General features: G+C 46.9%; 1 protein-coding gene across 2 annotated transcripts in view; it reads left to right on the plus strand.

Annotated features, from left to right (window-relative positions):
• MICALL1 (MICAL like 1) overlaps positions 1 to 13571 on the plus strand; it is a 73371-nt gene that overhangs the window by 38580 nt on the left and 21220 nt on the right. For both annotated transcript variants that reach the window (XM_068252077.1, XM_068252079.1), the window contains exons 4-8: positions 2857 to 2924; positions 4659 to 4789; positions 5686 to 6020; positions 7706 to 7769; positions 12986 to 13314. In XM_068252077.1, coding sequence (XP_068108178.1) covers positions 2857 to 2924; positions 4659 to 4789; positions 5686 to 6020; positions 7706 to 7769; positions 12986 to 13314 — 927 coding nt within the window. The remainder of the gene's footprint in view (positions 1 to 2856; positions 2925 to 4658; positions 4790 to 5685; positions 6021 to 7705; positions 7770 to 12985; positions 13315 to 13571) is intronic.

Raw genomic sequence — 13571 nt, forward strand, 5'->3', positions numbered from 1 at the left:
TTAGTTGCTCGTCTTTGAACCCGTTCTACAAGGTCAATGTCCTTTCTATAGTGTGGTGCCCAAAGCTGTTTCCCACACTCCAGATGTGGCCTCACAAGTGATTTATACAGAGGGAGTAGTATTCTAGCATTTCATGATTTTATTTCCTATTTTATGCATCCCAGAATTTTATTTGCTTTAGCTACCACTCCTTGGCATTGTATACAATTACCTAACTTGTTATCGACCAGTATTGCTAAGTCCTTCTCCAAGTCAGATGTTCACAGCTGTATGCCACTATCCAGTGGCTGGCTCTGCCTCTGACACAGGAGACCTGGGTTTGAATCTTGGCTCTGCCTGTTCAGTAAGCCAGCACCTATTCAGTAGGAGACCTTGGGCAAGACTCCCTAACACTGCTGCCTATAGAGTGTGCCCTAGTGGCTGCAGCTCTCGCGCTTTGAGTCCGCCAGGAGAAAAGCGCGATATAAATGTAACTTTACATTTATCAACACTAAATTTCATCTGCCATGTGCCTGCCCATATGACCATGTTGTCAAGGTCCGGTTGTAATATCTCACTATCAGTCTTAAAGAGAATCTGTAACGACAAAACGTCCCCTGAGGGGTACTCGCCTCGGATGGGGGAAGCCTCAGGATCCTAATGAGGCTTCCCACGCCGTCCTGCGTCCCTCGGGGGTCTCGCTGCAGCCCTCCGTACAGCGGTGACGTAATATTTACCTTCCTGGCTCCTGCGCAGGCGCTCTGACGGCTGTCGGCTCCGAAGGAGGCGGAAATACCCGATCTCAGTCGGGTCCGCTCTACTGCGCAGGCGCAAGTTTCCGGCGCCTGCGCAGTAGAGCGGACCCGACTGAGATCGGGTATTTCCGCCTCCTTCGGAGCGAAAGCAGCCACAGCGCCCCCGCTGGAGCCTGCAAAGGTAAATATTGAATTGAACAGTCGGGCCTGTCGCCGGCTGTTCGGAGGGCTGCGGCGAGACCCCCGTGGGACGGAGGACAGCGTGGGAAGCCTCATTAGGATCCTGAGGCTTTCCCTATCCGAGGTGAGTACCCCCCAGGGGACGTTTTTGATGTTACAGAGTCTCTTTAACGTACCCATACATGGAACAATTTTTTTTCATTTTTTCGATTAGATAATTTAGTTTGATTATTCCATTAGATCGAATATAAAGATTTTTCCAACGTGTCTGATCAGATTTTTATTGAAAAAAGGGATACTCTATCATGTCTCTTGATCAAAAATACGATTATTTTCGTTTATATCACTTTGGTCGAATAAACGGGAAAATCAAACGTTTTTATTGTACCGTGTATGAGCACCATTAATGTTGATAATTCTGCATAATTTTGTATCATCTGTGAAGATGGCTACATTACTCTGTATTCCTAAATAATAATAAAATGATCCTGCGCTGTCAGAAACCTGATCTGATCCATAAGAATGGAAAAAACGTGATTCTAAAGTTAAGAGGAATTTTAGTTTTTGTAAACTTGGATCCTCCTCAGAGGCCTAGTGCACACCAGAGCGGTTCGGCTGCGTTTTGCGATCCGCTTGCGGCTGCGGATACGCTTGGGTAATGTATTTCAATGGGCTGGTGCACACCAGAGCGGGAGGCGTTTTGCAGAAACGCATACTCCCGGGCTGCTGCAGATTTTGGATTGTGGATGCGTTTCTGCCTCAATGTTAAGTATAGGATAACCGCAAACCGCTCTGAAAAACGGCAGTTCAGAGCGGTGTTGCAGGCGTTTATGTTACAGAAGCTGTTCAGTAACAGCTTTACTGTAACAATACATGAAATCTACTACACCAAAACCGCTACCCAAAACCACAAAACGCTTGCTGAAACGCTACAGAAAAAGAAGAAAAAGCATTTCAAAATCTGCTAGCATTTTGCGGATCTGCTAGCGGTTTTTGGTGTGCACCAGGCCTGTGTTCTGTTTTGTTTGGAACGCATCCAATACTTCTTCTGCTGTTGCCGGATCTGAAGGAAGACCTGTCTATATTTTTACAGCACTTGTAGTAAATCATCCTATTTCCAGTTATTGTCATTTATTTACATAGCGACGAGCAGCGTCTGGTGTTTCCTCTACAAGCGGCTCTAAAGCGCCAAATGTCAGTTTTTTTTGTGTTTTTTTTTTTCTTGTGGTGTTAATTTTTATTTTTTTTGCTTTTGCATCCTGCTAATTAAATCTGCACATGCTAGTTATTCAGTCTGTTTATAGGTACCGATTACCTGAGCATGTATGCACATATTTTATCAGCGGGATACGAAAATGCACCAAGGGAAGAGGTGTGAGCATTTGGAGTGCTCCATTCATGTTATAGGGGTGAGGGGGGAACACACATCGCAGAAACGCAAGCATTGCGGAAAACACAGCATTTTTGCTGCTGATGCAAGTCAATGGGGTGCATATAAAAAATGCATAAGCGTTTTTTATGCGTTTCGAAACATGCGTTTTTAAAAACTCTTTTGTTGCATCATTTTCAAAAATGCACATAATGAAAGCCAATGGTAACGCAATCGTATGCGTTTTCATGCGTTTTCCACGCTTTTTTTTATGCATTTTACGCAAAACGCTTGAAAAATGCATATGTAGGGAAAAACGCAAACGCACACAAAAAAACCCCGCCTATGGCAGAAAACTCGCCCTTTCACGCACAGCCATGTGTGCAGCCTGACACGTATTTTATTCATGCATTTCAATTCACTGACTTGTAGGAATGAGCCCTAACCAAGATTGGAACTCAATAGTTGTCACATGGTACAGCATGGTCCTCTTCCTGTGAGCTCCCTCCTGCCGGGGATCCCATCTTCCACTGATAACTGATGGTTTTTCTCTCCTGTGGTTTATAATTGCAGCCGGAGCTCCTCAGCTGAAGCAGACCTCCTTTGCTGAGAAAGTACCGAGCCAAGATGCGGAGTCCCAGGTATGTGAGCATAAAGTGCTCAGTTTGCCATACGGCTGAAATCCCTCCCACAGTCGTTATAGGGTGGCTAGACATGCCCCTCCTCTTCCTGGGGGATGTGCTAGCTGCACATCGGGCTGCACTGTGGGTGGGAGGGCGGAGTGTTATCAATGTTGATCATCTCTTGTGATCTTTCACAGTAGACCTTTCTCGGTATTATTATTTATTGTATACAAATTACTCAGCCCTGGACAATATATAAGGTTATAGACAATGGTAACGGATGACAGACAACACAATACAGGTAATAACCAGTATGATACACAGCCAGATCATACACTGGAGTAGTACTCCCAATAATACAACGATAAAGACAGAAGAAATACCGAGAGCCCAATATAGTGTAGTATGCAAAACGGGGTTGGAAATGAAAATTATATAATGTGTATACTCACAAACGTGGGTTACCGCTTAGGCAACCACTATATAGGCAGGTGAGGAGATTAGACCTATCCTCACTCAGGATTAACAGTCGCTCTCTGTAGATAAGGAAAAATGGGGATACACCCCTCCACCAGGGGTGGATATTGGTAATATAAGAGTGAACAGAGCAGGATAAAAGGCTCTAAAAGGCTTAAAATCCCTCAGGAGGAGGTGGTGGACTCGCCTCCCCGAAGCAGACAAGATACCGTCAGTTTTATGACAACAGGTTTATTCATATACTCCAAAACAAACAGTGCAACGCGTTTCACGGGTATGTTCCAACTTCCTCAGGCAATAAATAGATAGGAGTACACTGTAGACAGAGACAGATAGCGTGCCCTTACACCAATGTATATGTGTGCTGATGATTTTTGGTGTATAGTTACGTTAACGTGAATAATGGGTAAACAATGCTGTGTTTAGAGGTATATTGGGAGAGGGGGTGAGGGACCCGATGCACAAGGAGGGAGGGCCCCGCCAAAGACTTACAATCTAGAGGGGGGAGACATGATAAATGGGGGCTGCATCAAGAGGTTCTTGCAGAGAGAGGGCATTGGCAAGGTGGGATAGGCCTTTTGGAAAAGGTGAGTTTTGAGGGCTCGTTTGAAGGAGGGAGCAAGCCTGATGGGCAGTAGGAGAGAGTTCCACAGGATAGGGGCAGCTCTAGTAATGTCCTGTAGTTGTGCAATGGCGTGCGAGATGCGCAGGATGGTTAGGATTTGGTTGTCGGTGGAGCGAAGTGGGCGGCTGGGTGTGTATCTGCTGACATGGTCAGAGATGTAGGTCGGGCAGGACTTGTGTATAGATTTGTAGGCCAATCATTTGTCAGTAGACCTTTGTGATCTGCTACATTTTAGATCTCCAATTAGTCTGCTTGTAAACAGCCGGATAGGATGACTTAATTTGTCTTTAGGATCCTCAGAGGCGTGTCCACAAGCAGAGAGGGCGTGTCTTGCAGAGACCTCCTAGCGATAAGCTTCCTCTACAGCTGACCAGGTTTTGAAACAAGAATGGCACTTCCTGTCCACTTTCCAAATCCCAGCATACACCCCTGCAGCCGCCCATGCGGTGTCTGAGGGGTGACGCCATTCATACATAGCATGACTGAAAAGGGCCCTTCCCAGCTGTGTTGTTTTGCACTCTGACCCTCCTGTTTCTTTTAAAAGGGTCATAATTTCCATGTTGATGGAGAGAGAACAGTTGCAGTGTTTGTTGGTAAAGTGCTGTGACTATTTCAGTGACTGTAAATCCTGTGTGTTTCCTCTGGTTTAGGTGAGAGCGGATCCTGCGAATGTGGCCCCGCGGGTGTCTCTGAGCAGCACATGCGCCCTGTGCCAGCAGCACGTCCACCTCGTCCAGCGCTGCTTGGTAGACGGGAAGCTATACCATCGCCAATGCTTCAGGTACTCTTTAAAGCCATCTTACCTACCGCTAGGGATGGCAAATGGGATACTAACAAGTTTGAGTTGATGCAAACTTTGTGCTGATTGTATTCATATTTTTTTCCCACAATCCTTCAGGGCGACGATCACCTTATGTCAGAGTTTTTCGGATTCTTTTCTCTGTGTGCATCGTGTGGCTACGGGAAGGAGACGAGATAATCACTTCTCTAATTGCCTGCCACAACTTGCCCGTCAGATAGCCGCAGACGTTAGATAATGTCTCAGTCCTGCTCACTTTGGGCAGATTTGTAGAGCAGCTGTTGACTGTTTTTCTGTTCCAAGTCTGGTCATGACACGGGAGGGGGGTTCGGGTGCTGTCAGCTGGTGTAACTATAATTCTGTGATAAAGCTGTGCTCTGACTCACAAGCTGCGTTGCAGTTTCAGGTACATATGACAATATATTGAACTGCAACGTTGCACTGTTCGGTACGGTGCACTACTATAAGCCGTCGCTCTACTGCTGCATCCGACCAACCAGAATTTTCCGTCCTGTAATAATTTAGTTTGTGTGAAAAAAAAAAAAAAAACCACTAGGTGGAAAACTTTGGTCCGATCGTAAGCAGACAGAGTGGGTTGACATTATACATTTATACCTGCAGTTTACTCAACCAGCTCTCCCAAATACAAAGTCCGAGAGCTTTACCTGTAGCAGGAGCAATTTCAAGTAGCATGGGGTGTAGAAGGTGGTCTGATAACGTATGTTAACAGAAATCATCCTGATTGGCTGATACTATGTGAAGATAATACGTTCCTCGTTTGGGAGAATAATTGGCCCAAAAAAGGACTTCTCTCTTTATTATTTTTACTTCGGTGACAGGAAAGTGATGTTTTGTAATTGGAGTATTTATTCCTGCAGGTGTAAAGAGTGCTCCAGTACTTTACTTCCTGGTTCTTATCGTCCCGGTCCTGAGTCCGGCACGTTTGTGTGTGCCCACCATCACCGGCACCGTCCCGCCGCCAGCAGCCCCGAGTCTGCGGAGGAGAACACGGTTAAAACGCCACCCAAGATGCGCTCGCCACCGAAACCTCCGCTCCCCAACAAGCCTCAGAAGGACCTGGATTCAGACGGGGCGGCGGACTCCCGACCGGTTCCAGCACCACGGAGGACGAGCGACGTGGCTCCGCAGCCGATGCCACGAGCCCGGGCAGGAGGAGGGCAGAGCCCGGCACGACCGCAGAGCATTGTGAATGGTGAGATCCTGCGAGGCCTGTGTACCGCTTACATGCCAAATGGGTGCCGGGGACAGCGGCTAGTAGAATATTGGTAAAATTACCAGTATTCTCCTACTGGACAATGGGTAATACTGATGGTAAAATACTTTACTATCATTAAACCTAACCCTAATCTCACACAAACTCTACTTCTACTGATGTCTTAAACCCCATTCACACTGCGAATCACAAAATGCGATTGCAATTTCAGTGCGGTTTTTTTGTGATATCTCCCGCTTGCGCTTTGCAATTTTCATTAGAGTGAATGAGGATATCATCGCGATGGCTTGGGAAATGCTATATGCAGCGCTTAAGCAATCAGTGCAGATTGCAGTCATGCCGCAAGCACTTGCTATGTCAGTAATCCCATTGGATTACATGTTTCACAGCACTTTGCTGATCGCTGGCTAAACCCTGCTGGAAAGTGAGCAAGAGCGGTTCTTAAAGGACAACTGAAGTGAGAGGGATATGGAGGCTGCCATATTTATTTCCTTTTAAGCAATACCAGTTGCCAGGCCCTCCTGCTGATCCTCTGCCTCTAATACTTTTAGCCATAGCCCCTGAACAAGCATGCAGCAGGTCAGGTGTTTCCGACATTGTCACATCTGACAAGATTGCCTGCATGCTTGTTTATGGTGTGATTCAGACACTACTGAGCTAAATGGATCAGCAGGGCTGCCAGGCAACTGGTATTGTTTAAAAGGAAGTAAATATGGCAGCCTCCATGTTCTTGTAACTTCAGTTGTCCTTTAACTCTAACCAACCTCCCCTTCCGATGCCTAGCCCTAACCAAACACCCCCCCCTCTCCCCAACCCTGCCCTTTTCCCATGATCCCTAACAGCCCTCACTGAAGCCTAACTACCTCCACTGAACCCTAAGTAACCCACCCCCCCACCGATACCCAAACCAACTTACACACCCCTCCCCCACACACTTATGCCTAACTCGATTATACCTGCTCTGCCTTATGTGTTACCTTAAGGCTGCTTTCGCAGTGGAACGTTACAGGCGCACGTTAGAGCAGCCTGTAACGCTCCCCAACGCACAGCAATGTAACTGCAATGGGCTGTTCACACTGCCCACGTTGCGTTACATTGTAACTCTGCACGTCAATCTAAAGTGCAGTATGCTACGGCGTTAGAGCGGCTTTGCCGCGTTAGTCTGCTTGCACAGGCGCAGTGATTAGCCACATGGCTAATTAATATTCACTGCACTGTGCTGACGTCACTGGCGGGACCACGTGATGCGGAGTGTTCCGCTCACGTGGTCTCCACCAGCGCATGCGTACCATAGTATGCATTGCGGAAGCATCAAAGAGCCGCTTAACGCGGCTTTTTGCTAACATCCTCTGCCACCACCACCATGCGTTGCGTTAGGGGCACGTTATGCGACCTTAACGTAGCACCTAACGCAACGTCTTAGTGTGTAAGTAGCCTAAATATCAGGTGGTGTGGGAGTTTGGGCCTGCTATTAGTAACCAGTAGTTTGTATAGTGGGCAGCCCTGGTGCTCACTACTTTATTTCCATTTATAGCCGGTATTAACATGGGCGCCTCTGGGACACCTAAACTTCCGCTGTGCCTACTGGGCGCCCAAATTTCCTTTTTGGTTTGTACCTGTGTAGATTGGGAACCAACCAACCCCCTTTTTTTTTTCCTTTTCAGGCGACCAGCAGGTGTCGACTCCGCCAGTTCCTAAACCGCAAGGCCGACAGAGGTCCGCAGAGAGGTGAATAACTACAACTAAATAATAAATCTCATAAACTTATGATATAAGGAATTGTGTAGTACAGCTAAGGAATAGAACATTAGTAGCAAAAGTATGAGTCTCCTATTGTTTCCAGTACAGGAAGAGTTAAAAAACTCCAGTTGTTATCTATGCAAAAAAGCTCTCCGACTTATTTGGTCAGCTACAGTGCTATTTTCTGAAGCACTTCTACATCAGAGAAACAGTGAAAGACCACTTCAGATAAGGTTTTACTGCAGGGAAGTGCTGTGGGTCATTAGCTCTGCTCTGTTTCATAGTTTAAAATGCAGAGTGTGGTTTGTAATTGCAAATATTAGAGAATGATGTGTAGAGAGCTTGCAATGTGAGTCTCCCTATTATTGCTGCAAGGATCAGTGGGTGGTAATCACCCACCCGCTAGCCTGTAATTCATTAATGACAGAAACTCCATCTGTAAAATCGCTGCAACCATTCGTCCTGAAGTTTACCAAACTTTTGCCACCCCCACAGCTAGCCCCAGCCCACACCCAGCTAGACAGCCACCAATTAGGCAACAACTGCCAAGGTGGGGGGCGGGCTGCGACAAGCAGATGGGCGTGGACAAGAGTTCTGAAAACTTTACAAAGGAAAAACACCATGGTGGCTTTGGTGAGGAGGGGGTGGTGACAAGCGATGATGAACCCCCGCCCGTTGTCTTCCCCTGTGTAAAATGTGTGCTGGGTAGCGTACTGGTAAGACTGTTGCCTTTGATGCGGGATTTGGGCCCTTTGACCAGAGTTTGATTCCCAGCTCGAGCCAGTATGAAAAAAAAGCAAGGAGTCTTTGGGCAAACCTCCCTAATGATCTTGGACGCCCCCTGGGGGAATACCTTAAACTATACATGTGGCTAAAAAAATTACTGCAGATTTACTTACTGGGGCTTCCTTCCACTCCAAGAAGTCTCTGTGTCCCTTGCCGTTCTGCTGGCAGCCTCTATTCTGGATTCCCCTCCGTATGCGCCGCTCATGGCTGTGCTCCCGTGGCCGGGAAAGTTCTGCGGAGGGGCGTGCGCACGCAGAGGCAACGATGGGGACCCCAGAAAAGTGGCAGACGGCAGAACTGTGGCGAGGGACACAGAGACTCCTAGGGGCTGGAGGAAGCCCCAGGTAAGTAAATCTTAGTATTTTTTTTAGCTACATTTATCCTTTAAGTGGCGCTTTCCGTCCGCCAGGAGAAAAGCACATTATAAATGTTCGGTGTCTTGTGCCTGTGAGCAGTGTACATTGTCACCTGTCCCGCTGCCGCGACTCCCAGCCTCTTCACCACCATCCCTGTGCGGCACCAGATTTGTCTTTGTGTGGTGTGACGTCGTACACGCGCCATGTGGTGGTGCTTGTGGTAATGGGGGTGACGGCGGTCGAGGCGGAGAGGCACAGCACAGAGACAGGTGAGGATCTACACTGCATCGCGGGATGGGGGAGGGGGGGGGGGGCATTTTACAGTGTGGGGGTCAGGCAGCGGCGTTAAGCTGATTCTGGTTAGCGTTCATGCTGAAATCGTGTGTATGGGCAGCCAACAGATCTCACGCTGATCAGATCCGGTTAGTGAGAGATCTCTCTCCTGGTTGATCTGCCCATACATTGGAGAGTTGTAATATGTGATACAGCAGAAACTACAGAGGGTATACACGTCTGTATGGGGTATAAAAGAATTTATAATAATTGTACGGACAGGTTCCAGGTTCAGAGAAACTTTTACTGGTGAGTTCGCTTTACATAGAACTCTTTCTCTTCCTGGTGCAAAATATAATGTGTGCGAACCCTGCTGCTCTCATTTCTGTATTATAGCACGGTCAGTTTCATGTATGCTGGTAACAGTCAGTTTCATGTATCCTGGTAACAGTCAGTTTCATGTATCCTGGTAAGTCAGTTTCATGTATGCTGGTAACAGTCAGTTTCATGTATCCTGGTAACAGTCAGTTTCATGTATCCTGGTAAGTCAGTTTCATGTATCCTGGTAACAGTCCGTTTCATGTATCCTGGTAACAGTCCGTTTCATGTATCCTGGTAACAGTCCGTTTCATGTATCCTGGTAACAGTCCGTTTCATGTATCCTGGTAACAGTCCGTTTCATGTATCCTGGTAACAGTCCGTTTCATGTATCCTGGTAACAGTCCGTTTCATGTATCCTGGTAACAGTCTGTTTCATGTATCCTGGTAACAGTCTGTTTCATGTATCCTGGTAACAGTCAGTTTCATGTATCCTGGTAACAGTCAGTTTCATGTGTGTGTATCCTGGTTACACATGTTCGGTGTCTTGTGCCTGTGAGCAGTGTACATTGTCACCTGTCCCGCTGCCGCGACTCCCAGCCTCTTCACCACCATCCCTGTGCGGCACCAGATTTGTCTTTGTGTGGTGTGACGTCGTACACGCGCCATGTGGTGGTAATGGGGGTGACGGCGGTCGAGGCGGAGAGGCACAGCACAGAGACAGGTGAGGATCTACACTGCATCGGGGGATGGGGGCGGGGAGGGGGGGGGCATTTTACAGTGTGGGGGGGGGTCAGGCAGCGGCGTTAAGCTGATTCTGGTTAGCGTTCATGCTGAAATCGTGTGTATGGGCAGCCAACAGATCTCACGCTGATCAGATCCGGTTAGTGAGAGATCTCTCTCCTGGTTGATCTGCCCATACATTGGAGAGTTGTAATATGTGACACAGCAGAAACTACAGAGGGTATACACGTCTGTATGGGGTATAAAAGAATTTATAATAATTGTACGGACAGGTTCCAGGTTCAGAGAAACTTTTACTGGTGAGTTCGCTTTACATAGAACTCTTTCTCTTCCTGGTGCAAAATATAATGTGTGCGAACCCTGCTGCTCTCATTTCTGTATTATAGCACGGTCAGTTTCATGTATGCTGGTAACAGTCAGTTTCATGTATGCTGGTAACAGTCAGTTTCATGTATCCTGGTAACAGTCAGTTTCATGTATCCTGGTAACAGTCCGTTTCATGTATCCTGGTAACAGTCAGTTTCATGTATCCTGGTAACAGTCAGTTTCATGTATCCTGGTAACAGTCAGTTTCATGTATCCTGGTAACAGTCAGTTTCATGTATCCTGGTAACAGTCAGTTTCATGTGTGTGTATCCTGGTTACAGCGCGGTCGGTTTTGTGTATCCTGGTTACAGCACAGTCAGTTTTGTGTATCCTGGTTACAGCGCAGTCAGTTTTGTGTATCCTGGTTACAGCGCAGTCAGTTTTGTGTATCCTGGTTACAGCGCAGTCAGTTTTGTGTATCCTGGTTACAGCGCAGTCAGTTTTGTGTATCCTGGTTACAGCGCAGTCAGTTTTGTGTATCCTGGTTACAGCGCAGTCAGTTTTGTGTATCCTGGTTACAGCGCAGTCAGTTTTGTGTATCCTGGTTACAGCGCAGTCAGTTTTGTGTATCCTGGTTACAGCGCAGTCAGTTTTGTGTATCCTGGTTACAGCGCAGTCAGTTTTGTGTATCCTGGTTACAGCGCAGTCAGTTTTGTGTATCCTGGTTACAGCGCAGTCAGTTTTGTGTATCCTGGTTACAGCACAGTCAGTTTTGTGTATCCTGGTTACAGCACAGTCAGTTTTGTGTATCCTGGTTACAGCACAGTCAGTTTTGTGTATCCTGGTTACAGCACAGTCAGTTTTGTGTATCCTGGTTACAGCACAGTCAGTTTTGTGTATCCTGGTTACAGCACAGTCAGTTTTGTGTATCCTGGTTACAGCACAGTCAGTTTTGTGTATCCTGGTTACAGCACAGTCAGTTTTGTGTATCCTGGTTACAGCACAGTCAGTTTTGTGTATCCTGGTTACAGCACAGTCAGCTTCGTGTATCCTGGTTACAACACAGTCAGTTTTGTGTATCCTGGTTACAGCGCAGTCAGTTTTGTGTATACTGGTTACAGCTCCAGCACTTCCTGCAGGCGTTTTGTATACCTCACCATTTCCTGCAGACACAGAACTATCACAGGAATACATTATATTTACACTTTGCTAGTATCTGAACTTTTGACTTTTACATTGTAGGCGGTCAGTGTCCGGGCTGTTTTTTTTTCTTTTTTTTTTCTTCCAATTCATATTGGAATATATTTATGTGCAATGCATTGTAAAATAATTTCTGCAGCATTTATATTTTTACAACCTGGCTGGTTGGGTTTGCAGAGCTGACTTCCTATGCTAATGTCATATACTGCTTGGCTGGTTTTAAAAATGTTCCCTCCTTTATCCCAGGGGAGGATATATTGGAGGATATTGCACACTGGTACCATGTTGTGGGCCAATCTCAATTCCTGGTGGCCACTTCCCTCCCTTATAAAGTTCCCTGATGTCCAGTGTTTCTTCCCTCCACTATACAGTTCCCAGGTGTCTAGTGGTCGACCTCTTTCCCCTACTGTATATACAGTTCCTTGGTGTCTAGCCCCCCCCCCCCCCCCCCCCACCACCACCACCACCTATACAGTTCCCAGGTGATTATGAGGTGAATTAGATAGATGTTCATGTGAAAAAATACACACAAATGCTCGTTCCAAAAAAGAATACAATGATTACAAAGGCAGAATTGTGCATGTGGAAAATCGCATGCGTTAAAATGATTGTGAGTGGACCCTAACTTGTTCACACCATTCTGCATGGTAAAGCTGGCCATAATACAGCTAGTGATTTTGCGGCCTGATCGACCATTTTCAGGCCAGATTTGGCCTGTGGGCCAGAGATTGGCATGCATGCTTTATCCCATCATCGCCCACAGGAGGCCAAGAACAATGTGGAACTAAACTTTTCCAAACACTGTCACAAAAGGCATTAGTATAAATGTCATGGCTTAATCTTTGCACGTAGCTTGGCGTCCTGCTTGGTAGTTATGGCAAATTCTATATCTGTATATTTAAAGGGGGCTTAGATGCTTTCCTTGCGTTGAAAGACATCCATGGCTACAATTACTAGGTAATGCCCAATGATGTTGATCCAGGGATTTTATCTGATTGCCATCTGGAGTCGGGAAATAATTTTTTCCCTTTGGGGGCTAATTGGACCATGCCTCATAATAAGGGTTTTTCGCCTTCCTCTGGATCAGCAGGGATATGTGAGGGAGCAGGCTGGTGGTGTGCTTTGTTCTCTGGTTCAACTCGATGGACGTATGTCTTTTTTCATCCCAAATAACTATGTGACTATGACTTATTAATGAGTCTGACGTGGCTTCTCTTACAGAGAGGATGAAGACAAACGTCCCATAAACCCGCCTTGGCTTTCCCTGGTGCCCCTGTCCGAGTCTAAGAAGCGCGCAGCCCCGCCTCCTCCGCCCGTGGGGCAGAAGCAGGACGAGGCAGAGAATAAACCCAAGACCTCCTCAGAAGATGTCAGTCAGAGCGTCTCCAAGCCATACAACCCGTTCGAGGATGAGGAGCCACCGGGGGAAGAGGAGGATTCTAACGGGAACACGTTAAAGCCCAGCCACCCGTGGTACGGCATTACCCCGACCAGCAGCCCGAAAGGACGGAAAAGGCCCGCCCCCCGAGCCCCCAACGCTTCCCCTCTGGGTAAGAAACTGCCAGTGATCACCAGATCGTGCTTTTGTATTTGTATCTTTATTTTTGTTTGTAGGATTTCTGTTTGCCTTGTTTTGATTTACTTGTAAGAGGAAGTGCAACCTTCCCACGTGCTGATCATGTGATCGGTATTAGGGAATAAGTCACATGACACGTCGTCCTGCAGTAACCCCGGCCTGGAATGTTTCTGATGAGACCTGGGAGCTCCATGATGAGGACTGTTACAGGATTGTTTTTCTCTCTGAGGG

The sequence above is a fragment of the Hyperolius riggenbachi genome, chromosome 9, assembly GCF_040937935.1.
Source record: "Hyperolius riggenbachi isolate aHypRig1 chromosome 9, aHypRig1.pri, whole genome shotgun sequence".
Lineage (NCBI taxonomy): Eukaryota > Metazoa > Chordata > Amphibia > Anura > Hyperoliidae > Hyperolius > Hyperolius riggenbachi.